This window comes from Akebia trifoliata, chromosome 10 (assembly GCF_017979445.1).
Source record: "Akebia trifoliata isolate Shusen 1 chromosome 10, ASM1797944v1, whole genome shotgun sequence".
In the NCBI taxonomy this organism is placed as follows: Eukaryota; Viridiplantae; Streptophyta; class Magnoliopsida; order Ranunculales; family Lardizabalaceae; genus Akebia; species Akebia trifoliata.
The window spans coordinates 28,504,597-28,530,167 of NC_141384.1; the positions used below are offsets into that span (position 1 = coordinate 28,504,597).

At 34.2% G+C, this 25,571-nt stretch overlaps 1 protein-coding gene across 1 annotated transcript; it reads left to right on the top strand.

The window, feature by feature from the left end:
• The first annotated feature begins 18,521 nt into the window (after positions 1 to 18,521).
• On the top strand, positions 18,522 to 25,317 carry LOC147393614 (uncharacterized). Its single transcript, XM_086455135.1, has 6 exons — positions 18,522 to 18,731; positions 19,963 to 20,118; positions 20,256 to 20,639; positions 20,734 to 20,807; positions 22,329 to 24,575; positions 24,659 to 25,317. The coding sequence occupies exons 1-6, from the start codon at positions 18,590 to 18,592 to the stop codon at positions 24,677 to 24,679; spliced, it is 3,024 nt and encodes a 1,007-aa protein (XP_086311261.1). The 5' UTR covers positions 18,522 to 18,589; the 3' UTR covers positions 24,680 to 25,317.
• Positions 25,318 to 25,571: the final 254 nt, after the last annotated feature.

The following is a 25,571-nucleotide window of genomic DNA, read 5'->3' on the forward strand; positions in this document are numbered from 1 at the left end:
TAATAGAGAAAGATGACGAGTTGATTCCTTCAGGGAGGACCCAAAGGCTGTGAATACCCGGTACTAGGATATCGATTGAAGAAGAAGACGGAGATGTAGATTGATGATGAAATGCTGCATGGGCACTAGAGATGGGCGTGAGGGCAAGGATGATAATCTGAATCTGTCCAAGAAGACCTTGCAGAAGATAACGTGGAGAGAAAAAAGGGGCAGAGAGCTGTTGCTGCTGGGGTAAATTGGAGAAGAAGGTAAACGATGTGATGGAGAGGAAGACGGAGAGGCTGTATCAGACGTTAATGACTGCTAGGATAGAATGGAAAATGGGAGACAAGAGTACTGCTACTAGAAGGTTTTAAGAGAGGAGAGGGGCAGCTGTGGGGACATTAAAAGGAGACTGAAACAATATTAATGGGAGGCTAAACCGTGAGTTTTATGCTGGTTTCAATGGTGGAGAAAAAATGGAAGTATGTGGGTGGTTTTAATGGCAGAAAAACGAAGAGGAGAGGAGGTATTTGGGGCTGTTGCTGGGGCAATAGGTATGCACATGTAGGTCCTCTTCTATTATTCTTCTTCTTCTCTTATTCTTCTGTTTGATCTCTTATCGTTCTTCACTCATTCTGCTGTGTGGGTCGTTCCAAAAATCAGGGAGGGAGATGAAGTGGACGTGCAGCACAGAGATAGGCTATGAAAAGAAAACGTGGAGAAGAGAGGAGGGCAGCAATGGGGCGCTCAGGTTCAGCCAAAACGTGGCTGTATTGGGGTGTTGTGCTGTGCAGAGAGAGGAACAAAGATGTATGCAGGGACGTGTTATGCTGTTGGGGAAGTTATTGAAGATGAACTTAAGACATAGAGAAGGCTGGAGAAGTGTAGAAGGCGTGATGAAGAGGGCTGGGAGTGCTGTTGCAGCAGTGGAGATGATGAAGGTGAATGGAAATGATGAAGTGCAGTGGAAGGGAGGGAGTTGCAGTGGAAACGTTGGAAAAGAGAATAAGGGAAGATGAATAAGGAGAGAGAGAGGTCTTTGAGCCCAATGGAGAAGAAGAGACGTTCTAGTCCAAGGATGTTGAGAGAGGGAGAAGAAAGTGGAGAGAATCCAGCCACCACCGTTAGAGAAGAAGACCTCCTAAGAGAGCAAACGTTCTCTTCTTTATATAAAAAATGAGTTTCTATTTCGATTTTCTTTCTAATTTTTTTGACACGTTTTCTACCTTCTTTTTTAAGAGAATGGAAGTTAGGATCTTGCGCTACTCGTAGTTCGTTAGTTTTCTTTTTTTGTCGATTTTTGGTTAGTCGATCGATTGGTTTTGTTTCAAGTTTTTATTGGTTGATTTTTTTTATTTTGAATTTTATTAATTGATTAACTTTGTTTTGGATTTGGTTAAAAGTTTTAATTTGTATTTTATTTTTGATTTTAATTTGATTTGGTTGATTGAGTCCAATTTTAAATTTTAATTAGATTGATTTTAGTTGATGGAGTGATTTTTTTATTCGATCGATTGATCGATATTGGTTGATCTGATTTTGGTTAAATGATTTTTAATTAATTTTTTTATTAAGTTTGATTACTTGATTTAATTTTAATTTTAATTGTTTGGATTTCTTAATATGAATTGTTTAATTTTAATTATTCACTTTTTAATTGTTTAATTTTTTTAATTTGAATTTTATTTTTTTAGTTTAAATTGGACTTTTAATTAGGTTTGATTTTTGTTACATTTTCCTAACGATCGGGATATCTAAGTTGAATTTGGATGTTGAAGGGCATTTCGGTCATTTTTTTGAGTTTTCTTAAATTTATCTGTTTTTGTCGATTTGGGTCCCGTTAGACTCGAAATCCTGTTTTGAGTGCAATGAAAGTACTTTCAAGGTAATTCGGATGTCCAAAATTTATGAGGGGTATTTTTGTCATTTTGTCAATTTTGTAAATTTTTTTACGAATTTTAGCGTGAGCTTCCTTTCAGTTCCAACGTGATTATTTCTATGTTTCAAAGTCGTATTTTCCTAGCGTAGCCAGGTCTCTAGATTATCGAACTGTGTATCGAACCTAAGGCGTACGTGCTTGCTAAGTCGAGTGTAAGGTGTAGCGATCCTAAGCGTGCGTAAATTTCTATGTCGAGTCGCAACGAGTAGGGGAGATGAAAGGAATGGAAATAGAGGGAATCATGGATAGTACTCACAAACCTTCGAGTTCTTTACGATTATCATTAGGAATTCACGGTAACCGGGTGACGAATTGTCGAATTAGGCAGATGCAAAAATGGGGTGTCTACAATATCACAATATATTTTCTCTACAATGGCTAAGGGTCAAACATGTGAATATACCTAGATCTACACTTAACTCTCAAAGCTAACAAAAAACTAGTCCCAAAGAGGACACAACTCATGCATAATGTCTATGGTATTTTCATGATGGTGTCAAACTCATTGACGCCTCCTAAAAGGCTAAACAAACAAAAAGATGTTCCCAAGTAAGCACATAACCTCCCAAAATAGTCTTGGGATCAAAGAAGGAAAATCCAGGCTGATTTTCACCAAAATCCTAGGCTTATAATTTTTTTTAGCAAGTACCTTCTTTCATTGCTTGCTTATTAGTTTAAATATTCAATTTCCTAAAACTAGACTATATTATTTTTGCCTTTTCATTTTCTTCAATTCCATCTATTTAAAAATCTCAAAAAGAATTTTTTAATCTTATCATGGGTCAATATTGGTAACCGTCTTAGGATGGGAGGGACAAGGTGCCTAACACCTTCCTTGTCCCTCAACCGAACTTCTTTACCTTAGATTTCTTGGTAGACTTCCATCATTTATCTTTTGGATATGTGAGTCACTACAATCCAAGAAAAATAGATTTTAAAAATATTATTATAGTGTCCATTCACACTTTAATTGAATGGTGGCGACTCCTAAACCATTGTAGATGAGCTTAAATCTTCCCAAAAGTTTTAAAGCCCACGTATCTACAACTATCTCTTGTTCTAATTTACTTTACAAGATTATATCTAAACTTCTTACCAATAGGATCAGCCAAATGATACATAAGCTTATCGATCTGAACCAGCCTGCTTTTATTAAAGGAAGAAACATTGTTGACAACATTTTCCTCATCCATCAACTAGTTAGGAACTATCATAGAAAGAAGATGAATGCTAAGGTTGTTGTTAAGGTGGACTTGAAGAAAGCTTATGATACTGTTGATTGGGCAACGATTAGACCTTCTCTTGAAGCCTTCAACTTTCCTCAGATATTATAGAATGGGTTATGAAATGCATCTCAAGTGTTTCTTATATTATATCTTTAAATGGATCTTTTGTTGGATGGTTTGAAGGGAAGTAGTGTCTTAGATAAATGGACCTTCTGTCTCCTTATTTGTTTGTCCTCGTTATGGAATTGCTTAATGGTCCGTTCAAGGACAAAGTCAAGAATAAACAATTCGAGTCCATCCTAGATGCAAGAAACAAGGGATCACTCACCTTTGCTTTGCTAATGACCTTCTCATCTTCTTTAAGGGCAACAAAAAAAATGCAGAAGCAGTTCGTTCGATTATCAATGATTTTAGTATTTTTGTTGGCTTGGAGGTCAATTAGGAGAAAAACTTCATTCTATCTGGAGTTAACAGAAACATGGAGGATGATGTGACTACTATTATGTGTATCAAGAAAGGGACTCTACTGGTTAGATACATGGGCTCCTCCTTTTCTCTACGGGGTTTTTTATCTAGAATTTGCCAACCTATGATTGAAAGGATATCAGTAAGAATCAACTCCTGGAAAGGCATATTCCTATCTCATGCTAGTAGATTGGAGCTTGTCAAATTAGTTCTCCTCAACATTAAAGTCTTCTATTGAAATTACTTCATCCTTCCTATGAAGGTTGTTAAAGAAATGGAAAGATTATGTGCTCAATTCTTATGGTTTGGGCTTGATAGTATTAGAAGACATATTATTGTTTGTTGGAATGAAGTGTGTAAATCTTTATTTGAAGGGGGATTGGGCATTGTTAATGTAGACACCTCATTTTTGCATATGCCTAATCCGACAATTTATTATATGGTTACCGTGAATTCCTAATGATGATCGCAAAGAACTCAAAGACTTGTGAGTATTGTTTATGACTTTTCCCATTCCCAATCTTTTCATCTCCTCTACTCGTTACGACTCGACATAGAAATTTACGCATGCTTAGGATCGCTACACCTTATACCCGATTTAGCAAGTATGTACGTTTAGGTTCACTACACAGTTCGATAACCTAGAGACCTCGCTACGCTAGGAAAACATGACTTTGAAACTTAGAAATAATCACGTCGGGACTGAAAGAAACTTCACGCTAAAATTCGTAAAAATCTGTAAAAATTGACAAAATGACAAAAATACCCCTCATAAATTTTGGACCTCCGAAAGACTTCGAAAATACCTCCATTGCACTTAGAGCATGATTTCAAGTCTAACAGGACCCAAATTGACGAAAATGAAGAAATTTATGAAAAGTCATAAAAATGACCGAAATGTCCCTCAACCTCCAAACTCAACTTAGAGATCTCGATCCTTAGGAAAATATAATAAAAATTAAATAATTGAAACTTAAAATTTAATTCAAAATTAAACAATTAAAATCTAATTCAAAATTAAAAAATTAAAACTTAAAATTAAATAGTTAAAATCTAATTCAAAATTAAACAATTAAAACTTAAAATTAAATAATTAAAATCTAATTCAAAATTAAACAATTAAAAATCTAATCTAATTCAAAATCAAATGATTAAAATTAGAAATCAAAATAAAATCGACGAACGAATTAAAATTGAAATCGAACTCTCACTGACCAATTAAATTGAAAGTAAAATTCAACCACAAATTCAAATTGATCGACAAAATTAATAAATCAAATGGCAGATTAAAACTCAAACTAAAAATTGAAATCAAATTTAAACCAATAAAATTGAAATCAAAATTAAACCAATAAAATTTAAAATAATTTTTTTAAATCAAAACTACCAAAATTAACCAATCAAGACATAAACATCAAAGAATTAACGAACTACGAGTAGTGTGGGATCGCCCCACCATCATTCTCCTAAAGGTAATAAAAAATAAGAGAAATACGTGTTAATTGAAAAAAAAGGAGAAAAAAAAAATAAAAAAATAAGAAAGAGAAAAAAACTGAAATAGAAACAACGTTTCTATTTAAAGAGATACGTCTCTCTCTAAGAAGGGGGATTTCTTCTTCTTCCTTCACGTCTTCTTCTGCTCTTCTTCAACATCTCTCTCTCTTTGCTGAACCAATATACCCCCTCAACCCTTGCATCTTCTTCCTTTTTGGTTGAACCTGCAACACAGCATTGCTGTTGCAATAACAAAAGCCCCATTTGCTGCCCCAACATTTTTCCAGCCCCTTTTCATCCCTCTTGTTGCCATCGTCCTTACCAACGCCTTCTTCTTCATTCTGAGCCCGCGTCTCTGCAACTCAGCCACATTTTAGAGAGGATCAACACTCATCTCTATCACATTACTCCTAATCTTCTCTATCACGTCTGCTTATACTCCTAGCCCCCTCCTTGTTTTCATCACATCTTCGATAGCATCGTCACAGCACTGCAAAGTAGCCACCTTGCTGCCTTCATTGCCTTCGATAGCCATCTTCATCTTCTCCATAGATCCTGTAGCACAAGCTCATTGCAGACGCTTCACTCTTCCTTTCCATCACAACAGCCATCACAGGGACTCACGAGCCTTCGGTTATATCTAAAGGGATCAAACCATAGTTCTCAGATTAATAGGTGAGTTTATTTTTCTTTTATTTTATCTTATTTTATATTTTTTTTTGTGATTTCTTACCTTTCCTCCTTGCTTTTTGTGGTACTTTGTCGATTTTCCTCTCTGTATTTGTATGATAAAGTTATCTTCATATTGAAGTTTCATGTCAATTCATGACATCATGATAAAACTCGAGCATGAGATGGATTTTTCGTGATGCTACGTGGCGATTTTAGTTGTTTTTTTTGTATATATATATTCTCTATTTTTTTTACGTTGCTATTCCTATATATATATATATATAATATATATATATATATATATGTTTTTTTTTTTCTTTCTTTATATATATTTTTTTTATTTTCGTATTTTCATCAATAGGATGGAAAGAACGTTTGTTTTCTATGTGTGTTCCATATGTTTATTCTTATTGTATATCAATAGGATTAGGAAGATATTTATTTTAGATATTTTTTAGGTTTTTTATATTTTTTATAGAGGTAGGACTAGGAGAGTATTTTTTTTTTGTTTTACGTAATTTATATATATATATATATATATGAACAGCGTTCCTAAGACTCATATTGGGATCACATTGCGACACACCGTTTTGTCTTATATGGGTAAAATATTTGGAATGAGCTGATTTTTTGTGAGGATGATCTCTATGGTGAGGAGATCATCCTTGCCAAAAATCAGCTCATTATGAACTTCTAGACCGTCCAATTTTTGTGAAAAATATAGACCGTCCAATTTTTGTAAATCAATTTTGATGGGGTTAGAAGTTTTGGAATGGGATGATTTTTTGCCAGGATGATCCCCTCATCACAGAGATCATCCTCACAAAAATCAGCTCATTCCAAACATTTTTGCCCATATAAGACAAAACGGTGTGTCGCAATGTGAGTCTCAATATGAGTCTTAGGAACGTGACCCTATATATATATATATATTTTAATATATTGATAAGGTTAGGATAGTTCTTTTTATGTATTCTTTTCCATATTTTATTCATTCTTTTTATGTTTTAGTGGAATTAGGAAAATCTGCTCTTTTTGTATTATTTTTCATTATTTAATTATCTATGCATATCAATAGGGTTTGTCGAATATTTATTTTGTATATATATATATTTTGCATGTCAATAGTATTAGGAGACTATATTTTATGCATATTTTTTATCTTATTTTATTTTTATTTCTTAAAAGTTATTTTTGCATGCCGATAGGATTGATAAGACGTTTCTTTTATGCATTTTTTATTTTTTATTGCATATTGATAGGATTAGAGGAGTATTATTTGTGCATCTTTTTTATGAGTTCATGATGGCATGGTCTTTGTGTTTAAGCATGATGGTTCCATATGATTTTTACCATAGATTTGTGATGAATTGGTGATGAGTTTAGAATGTTCCCATGTGATTAGTATACCCCTTGACTTGACAAATATACGTGTTGTCGAATAATAGTTATTTGGACAAAATAAAAAATCATATATGTATGCTTGTTTTGGTTAATTTAAGGATTCATGAACATGAAAATTTTCTTGTGGATTTTTCTTTTAAATTTGAAAATTTTATGCAATGATATTTATCAATCTCCAATTTGGTGAGTATGATAACCTGAATTCTTTGTTGTTTGGTGAATTTCCAATTAGGTGATTCTTGACAAATCCATGAGCTTCTAGTTTGGGACTTCATTATTCATATAATTATTCCTTTTGGAAATTATGTGTGGGCCATTGGAAAACTCATATTTGGAAACTTTCTAATATGGGATTGCGTAGTGTTTTATTTTGGGAGAACATATATTCACAGATTTCTAATTTAGAAATCTCATATTTTAGTAATTTCCTAATTTAAGCAGGTTCTACATTTTTATCTTTGGAAGGTTCACATTCATATGAAAATTTGGGAGTTTCAAATTTAGAAACTTACATTTTTGGAATGTTCTATTTTAGAAAATGTATCTTTTAAAATCTTTAATTTGGGAATTCATCATATATCTCTTGAATTCTAATTTAGGAAATTTCACGTTCTTAATTTGAAAATATTTTAAGTCCCAATTTGGCAGGTTTCTATCTGTAATATTCTCATGAGTTTCTATTTTGAACAGTATGGAAAATATGAGAATGTGGATTCCTTAATTGATTACAGATCATAGAGTTAAGTATGACTTTTTCAAACCCTTTTATATTTTGTGGAATTAAGAAAATGATCATGTAATAATTGGGACAATTTTAGTCATAGGATTTGTTTGACAAATCCAACATAAATTGATGATGATGATTAGACTGTAACCATGACCGTAGTCTTTGTATGTTGACCATAGGATGATTTTGGATCGTAGTAGAGACCCATCATCTTGATCGGTCGGGTTCGATGCCTAACACCTTCCGAAACTGTAATCTGACCCCTTACCCATATCTCTGATCCATGGATCGACCCATATCCATTTGGAGTTAATTTTGGTTCTTAGACCTTTACTAGGTGGCGACTCCCATTTCTCAAAAGTCCTCTATTTACAAATTAGACCCCTATCCACTATTGAGTGAAGAAGGGTCGAGGCAAATTTCAGTTAGCATCGTTGATTGGAATAAGGTTGTCATTTCCTATTATGTTTAGATGATTGCTTCTAATCACGTGGGTTAAATCCTATCTTATTAAAGGAAGAAACTTCTGGTCTTTGAAGATCCCTAGGGAGGCCTCATGGAGCTAGAAGAAAAATTTCAAAGTTAAGGAGTATACCTCCTCCAATGTGGTTCATGTGGACACCCCATTTTTGCATATGCCTAATTTGAGAATTCGTCCTCCGATTGTGATGAATTTCTAATGATGATTGCAAAGAACTTAAAGGTTTAAGATTACTGTCCCCGATCTTTTCATTTCTAGTCCTTTCACTTCCCTTCCTTGTTACGACTCGACATAGAAAATTACGTACGCTTATGATCGATATGCCTCACACTTGATTTAGCAAGTACATACGTTTAGGTTCGATACACATTTTGATAACTTAGAGACATTATGACGCTAGAAAAATGTGACTTCGAGACTTATAATTAATCATGTTGGGACTAATAGAACCTCATGACAAAATTTGAAAAAATCAGCAAAAATCAATAAAATATCAAAAATACCCCTAATGAATTTTAGACTTTTGAAAAATCTCGAAAGTACTTCCATTGCATTCAGAATATGATTTTGAATCTAATGAGATCCAAATCAACAGAAATAAAGAAATTTACAAGAAATCACAAAAATGACCGAAAACCCCTTAATGTCCGACTTTTACTTAAAGACCTTGATTCTTAAGAAAACATAATACAATTTTTTGAGCAAATTGAAAAAAAATCTTGACTAAGTTAAGTTAAATTAAAATTTAAACAACCAATTAAAATTGACAATCAACATTAAATTAAAATTAAAATCTACCTGACCAATTAAAACTCAAAATTAAATTGAAATTAAAATTAGAATAAAATCAAATCTAAAATCAAATTAAAGACTAATTAACCAATCTGAATTAAAATTCCATTAAAACCCAACTAAAGTCAACAAATTAAAAAATCAAAATCAAAACTCAAATTTAGCTCAATCGACCAATCAAGATTAAGTATAAAATAAAATCAACCATTTAAAATTAAATCACATTAAAAATCAGAGGAAAAAAATAAAAATAACACACCAATCACAAAGCCATCAATGAAAGACTATTAAGGTGGGTAGTTGTAGACACCCTATTTTTGCATTTGCCTTATTCGACAATTCGTCACCTGGTTGTTGTGGATTTCTAATGATGTTCATAAAAAATTCGAAAGCTTGTGAGTACTGTCCCCGATCTTGTCATTTCTAGTCTTTCAATCTCTTTTACTCGTTACGACTCGACATAGAAATTTACGCATACTTAAGATCGCTACAGTTTACACCCGATTTAACAGATATACGCTTAGCTTAGCTACACATTTCGAAAACTTAGAGATATTACGATGATAGGAAAGTGTGATCTCGAGACTTAGAAATAATCATGTTGGGACAAAAAGAAATCTTACTTCAAAATTCGTAAAAATCTGCAAAAATCAGCTAAATGACGAAAATACCCCTCATGAATCTTGAACCTCCAAAAAATCTCTAAAGTACCTTCATTGTATTCAAAATATGATTTCGAGTCTAATGGGACCCAAATCGACAAAATAGAAAAATTTATGAAAAATCACAAAAATGATCAAAATACCCATCAATGTCCTACTTTGACCTAGACACTTTGACACTTAGGAATATGTGACCGAAAATAAATCATCAACAAATTTAAGCACATCAGAAAAAAAAAAAATTCACATGAAAAGACGAAAAAAATGAATATTTTAACCTTAATTAAATGACCAAAATAAAAATTAAAGTTAACCTATTAAATTAAAGTTGAAAATCAAATCGATCACTAGAGGACTATTGAAGCACGAGTAACATGGGATCACTACCCATATAATTCTATAAGAAACGTCCTATTAAAGAAGAGAAAATCTTGAAAAAAATTCAAAATTGAAACATCCCAATATAGGAGAGAAAATTTGAAATTTTTTTTTAAAGAAATCAATCAAGATCCAACGTCCCATTCTTTGTTTTAAAAATAGAAGATCAAAAGAACATATAGAAATCAATTAAGAAGACGCCCCATTTTTCTTAAAAATAGAGAATCAAAAAGAAAAAAGAAAAACTTCTTCTACTCACAGACTCCTCCCTCCTGCTCTCTCTCTCCCATGTTTTTTCTCTCAGAGAATGCTATATTTTTCTTGGACTCTCTCATCGCAAATAATTTTCAGATAACAACAAGAAAAGTAGAAAAACAAAGGAAAAAGAAAGTGAAAGAGAAGAGGAGGAAGAAGACCAACCTTATTTTTCAAGTAATCTTACTCCAACAATAAAATCAACAGCTATTACAGGCCTTTCTTCTTTCTAAAAAATGTCTTAAAACTAGCAGCTTCTCATTCCCTGCCTTCCTTCTAAAAAACGTCTTAAAACCAGTAGCCATTACAACCTTCTCTTCATTCTCAAAAATGTCCTCAACCCAACCATTATACCTCTCTCTTCACCACGTCTAAACAAACACCACCACTTGCAACCCTTTCCTTTCACATCCATTAATCAGTAGCAACTGATCTTATTCTTTACCAAAATACCATTAAAACCTAATAGCATTGTTTACAACTTTATTCATTTCTTCTATTAAAACACCCCAGTAGTCCTTCTTCTGTTGCTTTCAATCCTTCTTTTATTTGAACGCCCCACAACACAATTGCTATATTTTTTTTTGTTTCTCTTCTTTCTAACACCCTCCTCAGTAGCAACCTCATCAACCTTTTCTTCTCTTAATTGACCCACAGCAACAACTAGCCACTAACTCAACAATCCACTTATCAGCCGTAGCCACAACAACAATGATATACTCACAACAATAGTAATGTTGTCATTTTCCTTCATTTACTATGGTGCTCACAAGTTCTCAACTCACCTTTGAAGGAATAAAATAGCTACTACTTCTTTTTACAGGTAAGTCATTTTTATTATTTTATTTTAGTATTTTCTTCGTTTTCTTTTTTTTTGTTGTGACGAATCCCATTTTTTATTTTCACGTTCTCTTCGTCCTTTATCGATATATCATAGCAGTTTTTATTTTTATTTTTTATTGTTCTCATACTTTTCCAACTAGTCGAATTATGCTATTTTTTGCTATAATCTCATGATCATCTTGTTTGAACTAATTTATGATAGGAGAGGTTCATTCTTTCATCATCTTTATCCTTTTCATGTTAACAAGGTTGGGATAAATAGTTTTTTTTTTAGATTCTACGATCGTTGTGCTCGAATCGAATTTGTGTGAATCATAGTAATGAAAATTAAATCTTTTTTTTTTATCATCCTTTATGTTGGTTGTATTAGACAATATTGCAGATTTTGTGGTTAGGGATCTTTTGAAGATTTCAGAATTCTTTCATACGATGATGTATTTTTAAATGAATATACATATTTTTGAATAAGGGCCATTTTGGAGAATCAAGAATTGTACATATATGTCCATCAGATTAATTAGATAAATGTGGAGTTTTTTTTTTTTTAAATTTGGAATTTTTCAATTTTGGAATTTTGTGTGCATGGTTATTTTCAGATTTGATAATTCGTCATATATTTACAAATTCTCTCTTTAAAAGAATGTGTTCATATTCATAAGTTTCTATTTTAGAAACTCCATATTCATAAATTTATATTTTTGGAAAGTCATTTGTAAATTGCTAAAATTTCATATTATATGTTCTATTTTGAAAAGTTTATGAGCAAAGATTTCTATTTTAGAAAATTTGTATTTAGAGTTTGCTAATATGGAAATTTCATCATTTTCTATCTTAGGAAATTTCATATTCATAAATGTCTAATTTAGAAATTTCATATTTGTCATTTTCCAATTTAGGAGTTTTGCATTTTCCTATGTAGGAATCCATGTTGATTTATGATGTGCTAATTTGAAAATTTCATGTTCTTTTGAAATTTTCTATTTTGGAAAATTTGTGTTCACAAATTTCTAATTTGGAAACTCATCCTATATTTGTAATTTACCATTTTGGAATTTTTTATTTATTTATAAATTTCTAATTTGAGAATTCATCATCTATTCATGAATTTCTAATTTAGAAAATTTCAAAATTTTAATTTAGAAACTTCATAAGTTGTCAATTTAGCAGTTTCTCATTCGTGAGTTTCAAATTTAGATTTTTTTTTTTATAATTTCCATTGTTGTTGATTTGGAAAATATTTGCATTTGTTAATGGAATTAGGGCTTTTTCAAAGTTTTTCATTTTATGTGAAATTCAAATAATCATTTAAATAATGGGGACGACTTTAGCCATAAGATTCGTTTAACAAATTCGATATAGATTGATGATGATTGCACCTTAGTTTGATTTTAGTCTTTGTATGTTGACCATATGATAGTTTTAGATTGTAGTGGAGACTGATTATTTCGATTGGACAGATTCGGTACCTAACACCTTCTAAAAGCCATAATTTGACCCCTTATCCATTTATCTTATCTGTACATCGATCTAGATCGAGTGAGAGTTATTTTTGGTTCCTATACCTAAATTAGGTGGTGACTCTCAATCCTCAGAAAATCCCTCATTTACCAATCAGATTCTTCCTTCACTATTTAATGAAAAAGGGTCGAGGCGATTTCAGTATTATGTGATCACTCCTCATTCTCTTAAGGAAAATGTGAGAAACAAACAGAAAAAAAAAAAAAAGTCAATGTGGCAGTTAAAAAAAAAAAAAAAAAAACGAAGTCTTCTTTTATTTGGGTCGGTTTCTTCTCCATATAGCTCTCTCCATGACTCTTTCTTCTTATGTAAATTCGAAGCAGCAAAGAATATGAATAAGAAACGTATCAAAATAGAAAAAAAATAGAAGAAGGATGTAGACACCCAAATTTGAGCGGCCCTCGACGCAAAATACCCCAAAAACCAAAAATTTGGGATGGGCCCCAAAGCCCAAATCTACATTAATAAATGTTCGAGGCCATTTACGTGGCCCATGGACCGCACACCTCACCACTCTCATACATCCTTAAAATCAACCCATATACTATCATCCCAAAACCCAATCCATCATAAATCCAATCCATTCAACCTATACCCAATCCAACTCAAGCCCAATCCAATATAAACCCAACTCAACACTATTCTACAACCCAACCCAAATCCATCACCTAAGCCCAAAAACCCTACCCAATCTACCACTAAAGCCCAAAGCCCAATCCACTACCCAATCAAATCCAACCCATCATCATCACATCAAACCAATCACCAAGAGATGACACATGTCATCATCTTCTTCCACCTCCCTCATCTAATCAACTCAACCCATAACCCTACCCTAACCTAACCTATCCCCCATCCTCTCATCATCAACAACTAACAACTCAACCCATACCCTATAGACTCTAATACTATCAACCACCCACATCACAACCCATATCTCCCACACCTCAACCATCACTTTCCCTTAAAACACTCCCACAAAATCACCTCAACCCATACCTCCCACCATCACCCCCATACTCTTCTCTCTAATCATCCAACTACCATCACCAATCAACTAATCTCTTCATCCCTCCATTGCCACATGTCATCATCCCTTCAATCCTCTCAAAATCAAACCAATCACCACTCATCTCTCCAAATCAAACACACATACCTCTTCAACCATCTCAACACTCCTTCTCCAAACAATTACCTTACACCACCATTCCTCCCATCAACCATCACTCATCTCACCCCACCAAACACTCTACCCAAATGGATTTGGGTAAGATCCAAACCATTTGGGTTAAAAAACACACCCATTTCCCTCATTACAAAACTACCCTTATTTCTCCCTCAAATTTCATACCCTTCTTCTCTCAAACCCATGCCATTACCCCTCATTCTAAACCCTCACCCTATTTACCCCTAAAATGCCTCCCAACTTCTATAAAAACCCCTCCATTCTCCTCTTACAACAATTAATGAAAATTTGACAAAAAAACCCTCTAAAAAAATCACAACTCACCACAACTCTCTACTCTACTCTACTCTCAACACTTCACTCTCAACTCAACTCAATCTTCTACAACCTCAAGCAAGTCCAAGTCAACTCAAGGGAAGACATACTTGAAGATCAAGATTGGGACAAGGTGGGTTCAACAAAAGGAACACCCCCTCCACATCCCCTCTTCTACTTTCCCCTTTCCTACACACTTGCACACACCCCATGGGTAAAATCACCAAAGGGCCCCTTCTTCATAAGGGTGCCCTTAATGATTGAAACCTACATCGAAAGCCCCTCACACTTGAGGGCACACATCATCGATTTTCTTTCATTTTATTTTCTTTTTATTTCAAAAAAACCGAATCCGAGGTTACCACCTATGGTGGGTGGAGTAGGGTGCCTAACACCTTCCCTACTCCATAAATGGACCTCCTTACCTTGAATCAAGGTTGGACCATACACCTTATCTTACGAGAGTCAACAAAAAATGGTAAAATGACATGATTTTTCAAAAATACAAATCCGGGTGACCATTCACACCCCTTTACCAATTTGAATGGTGGCGACTCCAAAACACCCCAAAATGGAGGGATGTTTGAAGAATATTTGAAATCCCGTGTCCACAAAGGAAAATGACAACCAACACTCCTTAAATAGAGCCAATCAATCCTCTTTTCAGGGACAAACTTTTTCCCTCATCGTCTCTCTAACCCACGTTCTCTTTTCTATTACGTTTTTTTTCAAGTCGTTCTCTGTTCTAGACTACAAGAAAACGAAAAAGAGAGGAGAAGACGAGACAAGTAGAGGGACTCACCTATTCTCTCAATGCCTTATATCTTATTATATTAGATCAATGTACCATACTCCATTAATGAGTTTCCAAGTGTCAGCATGACCAAAATTTGAAAGTACCAGTGCCAATAAATCAAACTATTATAGGCATTATTGGAAGCCAAATTACTTGCTCCATGATTGGTCCAAATGCAATTGTTTGACAAATTAAGCCTTGTTCTAGAATAAGCATATACTATTCTTGCACCAAACACTCCTTAAAAGTTATTAGTTTTTGGAGGTCGAGGATCCAAACATCAATTTTTAGTTTGGGCTAGGCCTTATATACTTATAATATCGACAATGATTGGTCTAGCATTTGTCCCTCAATAAATGTCTTTGAATTCTCAACACAAAAAGTCCTTTTATGACAATATCTCTTATTAAATGCATACTATCTTTCGTAAGTAATTATTCTTGTGGATAGCAAAGGTGATTTTGTATGATGAAGTGCATCACCCCCAACGCACTATGACCTGTGGCCCACCATCTCATTTTATCGAAGGTCAATAGCCATCGATTTGCAAAATGATAAAATTCAAAAAGAAATTATTTTAAATTTTAATTATTTTATCTAAATTTTTTCATGAAACTTACAGGTATGTGACATTGGATTGTTGATCTGATAAACCATTTGAGCAAAACTACCTTTACAAAAGCTTAAAATTTTACTATGTTAGTAACGGAATTCTTTAAGCAAGGGTCAATGTAATCTGAGCTACAACATCCAATTGCTCCACCACCCTTACGAAAATAATCTAAAATTGAGTTATAATGTACAATTTCGATTCAGTTTGAGTTAAAAGTGTACCCATTGATACCATCTTACATCTGCTTGTCCATATATCAAGCAATTAACTGTTTTCCCTTTATTATAGGATAAGTCGAGTATGCATTTGTTGTTAACAAATTTTTGTGTTAAGTTGATGAATCGATGGCATGACGCCATGTGTATTGCAAAAGTTAAAAGTTTCCAGATTAGGTAATTTTGCAATACACATAACATCATGCCTTTGGTTCATAAGCTTAACATAGAAATTTGTTAACAGTAAATGTGTATTCGAATAAACGTGAACTATTCCTGCACCCAAACACCCTTCCTTAAAGTTATTATTTCTGAAGTACTGTCATTTTCTAGGCAAAAAGCTGTGAAGTGGATACATCACTTGAAAATTTTGAAGAAACCATCTCCATTGAATCACACGTGACAATTTTAAGGAGATAGTCTAAATTTTGCTAGAAATGTAGGGGAGTAAAAGAAATTCAAAAAGCCACACGTCTTGTAACAAGGCGGATTTCTTAAAAATTATAGGATTCATTTTACGAGGCCCTATGTACCCTGTACCAACCAATGATTGGTTCAACGTATTCCCACCTCATTAAATATCTAAATCTTTGACATTTATGGCAAAATCCCAAGCATCTCGTGTCCCTGTATGCAAACCATTTTTGGTAAATAAATTGTCCAACTATGATCTTGTATGACATAATTCATCATTTCCCAGTGCATTCAAACCTGGGGCCCACCAACTCATCATCATCATCAAAAAATTAGTCCCTCAGGATGAATTTTGTTTCTTCATTGGACCATCTCGAGATAATGAAATAAAACTTGGATATTTTACCAAAGATTGGCCTTTGATTGATCTAATTTTGACCTTCCATTCCCTACCCTACGGGCAGTTTGGTGGCCCACACATTCAATTACTCAGTTTTATTTACAGATATCCAAGCTCCCTCCCCCCTCTTTTTTTTTTCAAAAAACATTCCCCCCTTAAAATATTGGCGTTGACTCTTATCTTAAAAGAGTATGACTTGCCTTATTAGGTTAGTAAGGATTTCACCCTCACTAATTGTCCTTGGGCTCAACTTATGACATCTTAAAATATGATCCAATTCTTCAAAGTTGTAGGGGATAAAATTCTATGAACTTTGAAATATATATATATAGGGTAGCGTTCAATGGCTAACTTTTTGGCAAAACATTTTTCAAAACATGAGTTAGAAGTTTTGGAATGGGCTGATTTTTGGTGAGGATGATCTCTACGGTGGGCTGATTTTTGGAGAGGATGATCTCTACGGTGAGGAGATCATCCTCATTCCAAAACTTCTAACCCATGTTTACAAGTTGAAAAATCGTGGACCGTCCATTTTTTGTAAACTGTTTTTGATGGGATTAGAAGTTTTGGAATGAGCTGATTTTTGGTGATGATGATCTCCTCACTGTAGAGATCATCCTCACCAAATATCAGCCCATTCCAAAACTTGTAACTCATGTTTTGAAAAATGTTTTGCCAAAAAATTTGCTAAAAAGTTTGCCATTGAACGTGACTCATATATATATTAAATTTGGGGATTATGTGAAAGTTTGGTAGTTGTTCTTTTCAAAACCTTGGATCAAAGTTTAAAAAAAATGTTTTTCGAATTTTTTTTTTTTTTTTCAAAACAATTTAGAGGGCTGTAGTGTTGGATTTCTAAGGTGGTATTTCATTTGAGCAAACCGACCCTTACTAAGGCTCAAATCTTTTCTAAGTTAGTCAGGAAAATGTTTCTCAGCCTGAAATACATGCAAATGGGTTCTTCCAAGGAGGACTAATCTCCAAATAAGCAAATTTGGATGTATTTAAAGAACAGGCATAATGTTTCTTAGTGAGCCATAATGGCGAGACTGAGGACACATCAGCCCATTGATAAGGCCCTCATCCTCCATTTAATTCTAATGAAAATTAATTGAATCTCATGTATTAAAAGTGGTAAGAACATAAGCAGAATAAATTACTGTTTATCAAACACAACGGTAATTGTAATTTTTTTAAAAATAAAAAATAAAAATTGCATGGGAATTATTTCTTTTTTATACCCGTTGGAATTATTGTTTTATTTTTCATTTAATAAGAGGCTACGTGATCAATAATTTACTAAAAAACTCGTATAAAACTGGGTCGTGGATCCAAATACGTGGATACAGCCATCAACGTAAGCAACCAAAATGTGATTATTATTAATATAAAAAAATGATGGATATTTCGATCCAAAATACCCATCAAAGTCATTACCAATTAATGTAGTAATTACTCTCTAAATCACAACTAGTAAAATGTGATTATTATTATTTAAAAAAAAAAAAATGAAAGAAACACTGACGGGCTATGATTTATTAAAGGGACCTTGTCATTAAATGAAAGATTAGGGTCTTGGCAAATATTCCTAAAAAGCTTTTAATGTGTTTTGTTATTCTTCTTCTCTTACAGACTGGAAACATTGGAGAAACTAAAGAAATTAAATAAAAAACATTAATATTAGGTGATTGCCTATTTATACCCACCTTTGAATCTCTCTTCCATACAAGCCGTGAGTGTCTTTGAGAGTTGTCTGTGAGCTGAGCTTTTAGTTTATCTTCTTTGCTACATTTTCATACTTTTCTGATCGTCATGATGAGTAAGAAAGCAATGGAAAAGGGATCAAGTAGTGGTACTATGGCGTTTCCTCAAGGTCTTCGCGTTTTGCTTGTGGAGAATGATCCCACATGTCTTATGATCATCGAAGCGATGCTTAAAACAAGCAAATATCATGGTATCTAGTCTAGATTAATTTTTATATTTCGTTATTTCAGTTTACAGTTCCATAGAACTTTTATTTTAGCAGTTTTTGGTTGAGTAGTCAACTTAAACTCTAAGTTGGAGAAATCATGGCTGTCTTTACTGGGAAAGATAAAGACTTCTGATTTGATGTTTTTCTTTTGGTTTTTGATGTCTATGTTTTGTTTCCTTTTTTTCTTTTTTCCTATACATTTTTTCTATGGCTGTTAATCTTTGAGAAAAGAGTTTTTATTTCCATGATCTGAACTCTACAAACAATTTTCTCTTCTTTATATATGTAATGTTTCTAGAGTTTCTTGTCCTATTTGAGTGTTTTATTAATCTGATTAGCAAAAAAAAAAAAAAAAAAGAGTATTTTATTGATCTATTGTTTTTATTTTATTCTTGAAATGTTAAAATTGGGTATCTTCTGTATTCCTAAAACTAGGGTTAGAGGATCTCAGCTGTTGTTAGTTCTTCTTCTTCTTCTTGTTTGTACTTTTTTTTTCCTTTCCCTCTATTTCAGTATGTTTTTTTACTTTAAATGTTAAAATTGGGTATCTTTTTTTTTTTTGTCATCCTGAAACTAGGTTAGAGGATCTTATCTGTATGTGGGATTGTTAATTTTCCTTCAATCCTCCTTGAAGAGATGACATGCTAACAATTTATCTATGATCTGAGATCTCCATATACAATCTTCTCTCTTTTTTTTGTCTTTTTCCTCTTTATTTTAATTTTTTTTTTCCTATTTCATTATTTGTAATTATTTACTGTCTTTAAAAAATAAAAATAAATAAATGTTAAAATTGATATCTTCTGTGCTTCCTGAAACTAGGCTTAGAGGATATTCACTTAATGGGTTACTGTTAATTTTTCCTTAATTTAATCCTTCTTGAAGAGCTGACATGCTAACCTTTCCATTGTCAATATTGAGAGAGTGTCCAAGAAGATCCATATCCTTGAAGTTTGAAGTTGAACACCTTTGATGTCTTTCATGGAATGATTTACTTGTACTGCATGATGATCTTTAGTTACTTATTTAAGCCTTCTATTCCCTATATTCATGGTGACTTCAAATTTTCTCTTCTAAATGTTGTAGATCTTTACAAACAAAACATCTCGAAATCCATCTAGACCCTTTTTCTATACTTCCAACCTTTTTTTTCATGCTTTGCTTGGATCATGGACTTCTTTCTTAAGATGGCCTATTTTGTTTCTATTTTCAGTATTGGCTGTTACACGTGGGATTGACGCTTTAGATGTGCTTCGGGAGACGAATGGTGGATTCGATATAGTCATCACCATTGTCCATATGCCCGGAATGAATGGCTTTGAGCTTTTGAATCATATTAGAAGGGAATTCGATCGTCTACCAGTCATAAGTATGTTATCACTCTTCCACTCATATTTTCTCTCATATCCATTTTATTCATTAAATAGTTCTTGATGTGCTTATTATTTATCCTTATTGAGTATTAATTTTTTTTTTCTAACTTGTATCGATCTCTTTGAAATATAGTGATGTCTATGGACGATAAACTGAACGTGGTGACTCAGAGTCTGGAAAATGGGGCTTGCTTTTTCCTCGCGAAGCCAATTACAATTAACGATGCTCAAAATATTTGGCAGCATGTGTTAAGGATAAGGATGAAACATGCTGAGGAAGCTAAGGCACTGACGGGAAGTGACAGAGAGTCTAAGGTATTATACGATTATATGAACCATGAAGAGAACAGTAAGAAACAAGAGGAAAAGAAGAAGAACAAGAAGAGGCGCAAAGAGTCGAGTGATGTAGAGGATGAAAGTAACAAAGATTCACCCACAAATAAGAAGGCAAGGGTGATTTGGAATGACGATGTATGTAGAAAGTTCTGGGAGACAACAAATACATTAGGCATCGATGGTAAGAGATCTATATATTACTTGACCATTTGAAGATGATTTAATTATTTCTTCGATTTGTCTAACAATGTTGATCTGTTGTCATGAATTTGCAGCTTCCCCGATGGAAATAAATAACCACATGGATATTCCGGGATTAACGAGAGATAGTGTGGCGAGTCAATTGCAGGTTTGTTCTTAGATTACATCAATATTTTTTTCATTCCAAAACATCTCTATTTTACCGAATGTGATGAATAATCATTATGAGAGTTAGTGACACATTAATTTGTTAATCATAATGTGATAAATAAAAAACATCCAAAAGGTAACTAATTGATTAAAATCACATTCTTTTAATGAAGATCAAAGTTTTCTAGTGGATTCAGCAATGACATCCTAAACTTTATTGATTCAGAGGATTGTCAAATATTCACGTTAATTGTTTGGACTTTGTTTGAATAATTTTTTTTTATAGAAACACTTAGCTTCTTGCTTCTAATTTATATTCAAATTGAGTATAGTAGATTTATTAATGTGAAGCTCATCCTCATGTGGTTCAGCTTAATATCTTCTTTGACTGAGTTTCCATATTAGGCCATATATTCTTATTTTCGCAGCATAAGCATACACATGTTCATGTACACGTATACATATACATGTACACACATAGTTCTTTAGAAGTCTTATGCATTGAAAGGGATCGTGATATTTGAAGGAAATGTTCAATTCTTCTTCCACTATTTTATGTTCTTCTCTATTTCTAGTTCTTAGAGCAGTGTTATGCTTTTATATTAATGGTGATTGTTACATTTTAAATATAAGTTTTTGTTTGAAAAAGATAAAAAGTTAGAAAATTGAAAGTATGAAACTACAGATGTGATTCAGTTCTATGTTATTTTTTACAAGATCGCTGAGATTTCATGATCTGCCCACTTTTAGTTGTAGGATATCTTTGAATTTCAAAATTATCACTTAGTAGGTTTCCACACTAAGATTTAATTCAATCGAGTCCACTCTCCTGACTTCAATAAAGAGTAGTAACTCCAACTCCCTCGCTAACGAAAGGACGACAAATGCATCTTCAAATAACCATATACTAATTTTCTTTCTCTGAAAATATAGGCCACTCATATATAAAGAATCATAATAAATGCAATTGGTGAGCTGATTTAGATATAAACTTTAAAATGTGAAATTATGAATTATTAGCATAATTATTTTTGGATTTTCCTCATTTTATCTTTATTAGAATTTTTAATACATGTTTCTGAGCCTTTTTTTTTTTTAAATTTATTTTTTCTCATTTTTAATAGAGAGCTCTTTTTTTTTTTTGGTTAGTTAAATAAGTCCCCAAGATCTTTGCAATGATATCCACTACTAATTATTTTCCCAATTATAAATTTATTATTGATTTTAGTTTGGCACTCACTCATGTGATTCAGTTCCATATCATCTTGGATTGAGTTTTCCATATTTCTGAAAACTCGTTCTTTTCGTAACAAGTCTTTAGTTCATTCTAACAATTAATTCCTACCTGAATTATATGATATTTGTCATATAGGTACCTCATAAATCTAATTATTACAGTAATTATGCATTTAATGATTTTATTGTTCTTCTTGGTGTGGTAGGAATAGATAGTCTCTAAAATTTCTCCAAATTGATTGATGCATGCCATTACCTTACTTTGGAATTCTAAAATTTGCAGAAACATCGTAGATTCCTAAGTGAACTTGAGGAAGCAACCAGATCAAAGAAACCTAGATTAAATGAACCTCAAGACAATATCCACTTGGCGAGTAAGCCTCAAATCAACCCGAGCTTACCAGATCATAGTCCATTTGCTCCAACGCCACAAGAAGGTAACAATTGGGGTCTTAATGCTTCTAATAGCATTCCTGTGGTCTGTCCTGCAAATTCTCCTAATCGGGAAGTATCAAGTAGTAATTTTTTGGCTCAACCAAGATATGGGCAATCGATTCCAATGGGCAATCAGAGAAACCAGCAGCCATTGTGTGGCAACTCATCATCACTTAGTCAGCAAAGCTATCTGATAAACCTAAAGCAACCATGGCTTGGCAACCCATCGTCTCACAATCATCAAATAAACCAACAGCAACCATTGCTTGGCAAATCACTATCAATTAATCAACGAAACTCTCTCACAAACCAACGGAAATCAAGGCTTGGCAACTCACCATCTCAAAATCAACGAAGTTTTGCAGGCACCACAACTCCAAGAACGAAGCTGCCTAGTGTTAGAAGTGGTGGACCTTCGCATCGTGAGAGTCCAGCTGGCGGCTCACCATCTTTTAATCAACAGCCTGCTAAAGGTCACCCAACTCCAAGAACGGAGCTGCCTAGTGTTAGAATTGGTGAACCCTTGCGTCGTGATAGTCTAGCTGGTGGCTCACCATCTCTTAATCAACTTGGTTTTGCAGGAAACCCGACTCCAAGAACGGAGCTGCCTGGTGTTAGAATTGGTGAACCATTGTGTCGTGATAGTCCAGCTGGCGGCTCACCATCTCTTAATCAACTTGGTTTTGCAGGAAACCCAACTCCAAGAACGGAGCTGCCTGGTGTTAGAATTGGTGAACCCTTGCATCGTGATAGTCCAGCTGGCGGCTCACCATCTCTTAATCAACAGCCTGCTAAAGGCCACCCAACTCCAAGAACGGAGCTGCCTAGTGTTAGAATTGGTGAACCCTTGCGTCATGATAGTCTAGCTGGTGGCTCACCATCTCTTAATCAACTTGATTTTGCAAGAAACCCGACTCCAAGAACGGAGCTGCCTGGTGTTAGAATTGGTGAACCATTGCGTCCTGATAGTCCAGCTGGCGGCTCACCATCTCTTAATCAACTTGGTTTTCCAGGAAACCCGACTCCAAGAACGGAACTGCCTGGTGTTAGAATTGGTGAACCCTTGCGAAGTGATAGTCCAGCTGGCAGCCTTGACAAAGGCAAGGCTCCAACGCTTTCTGAAAGTACAGCTCGCCTTGACAAAGGCAAGGGTCAAATGTATTGTGAAAGTTCAGCTATCTACAGCAAAGGAAATGATAAAGTGGAGATGCTCCATCAACAGCCTCAAGCAAGATCGGAATATCAGGAAGATAGGACCCTTGCTGGTAACTTTGACGTGATGAACCTTGACATCCAAAACATCCTTGTGGGATCAGTAGACACCTTCAACCGAGTCCCAAATTTTAATTCTGCCAACAACTTTGGTGGAATGCAAATGATTAGTTCGAGAGGGTTGGCTGAGTTGAGTCAGATAGGACCCGTAGGTAGTGAATCATTGAACGACATTGATGACAACTACGACCTGATAGATAAGTTCTGTGGGAATGTTCCAGATGAAAGGGTATCTCCTGTTCCTGAATTCAACAGAATGAGTTCTCCTTCTGCGATACAAGGGCTGGATTCTTCCAGTGAGTTTGCGAGTGCAAACCAATTCCCGGAAACATTCACTACTGCGGCTGTACAACGCCAACAGTCAGCACCCGGAAACCTATTCTCGGAAACGTTCATTAATGCGACTGTACAACAAGAACAGCCATCAATTCCAAACCAATTCCAGCCGACCTTCACTGATGCAGTAGTAATGCAAAATCAACCACCACATGGGAACCAATTCTTGGAAACGTTCACTAATGCAAGCAAATTTCATCCCATGTTCACTAATTTGGTTATGCAACAACCTGCAGACCAATTCCCAGAAACATTCACTGAAATGGCTATGCAAGAAGACCAGCCACAACCTTCAAGTGCATTCGTGGAGACATTCGCTAATTCAGCAATGCAACAGGAACAGCCACCAGAGTTGCAGACAATAAATGACGGTTGGTTAAACATTCTCTTGAGCAGCTTTACTGATGAAAACATCCTCCTTACTGAACCAAACAATGAAAATGGATTTGCTACAATCTCCACTCAGGCTGACCAGCCTGAGATTCAAGTATGTCTTATACTTCATTTTAATGTTAATTTTCCTTAATATATTTTTCTTACTAATTTAAAATTTCATATTTTGGTGTGTAGATAGAAGGACCCAAAATTTAGCAGCACTGAATATCAGGTAGATGACATCCTGCCAGCACCATGATTTCAGGGATGTTGAAGCTTCCGGACAGTTCGATTGGAATTTGTTTTTAGAGTTTGTGTTAGTTAACAATGGTTCTTTGTGGTTTGTTGGTTTTGACCTTTTTTCTATAGGGTTTTATTCATCCTTTACCTTTGCTGCTTTTAGATAAGATCAAACTTTTTCGTTTACTTCCGGGCAGCAACAAAAATAGAGAAACTTGGGAACTCTGACAAAGTACAAGTTCTTTTTATCCTAGATTCTCTGGTTCTCTTAAAAAATAGGAAAAAAAAACTTTAATTTAATTAACTTCCCTGGTGAATAAATTTTAACTAACTCATTTCCCTTGTTTCCACCAATACAAATAAAATTGGAGAATTGCTATTGGCACCTCAACTTGTAGTTAATACACACCAATTAAAAACAAAGTAGGGAATTTTCCCAAAATGTGGGCAACATATGTTAGAACGATGGTCTCACATTGCCTATGGGAGTTCAATTCTTGCGGTATATAAGAAGGCAACACTCACCTTATGACCATGATTTTGAGGTTGAGTTAGGCCCATGGACTTTAATATGATATCAGAGTTGGGATAATCTATTTTTGGATGTGTGGAAGCTTTTCCTTGGTTTTTTATATGATGTCCCACAGGAGAAAGGGTGTTAGAACGATAGTCCTACATTACACGTGGGAGCCTAATTTGTGCAGTATATAAGGATAAGGCAACCCTCACCTTATAGCATGATTTTGAGGTTGAGTAAGATCATCAATCTTTGAAGGCAAGGAGGCTCAAGAATAGAATCACCACCATTGTTGGGGCTGATGGTCATATAATTGCTGAGGATGCTGATTTAGAAGTGGCTATTGTTGAG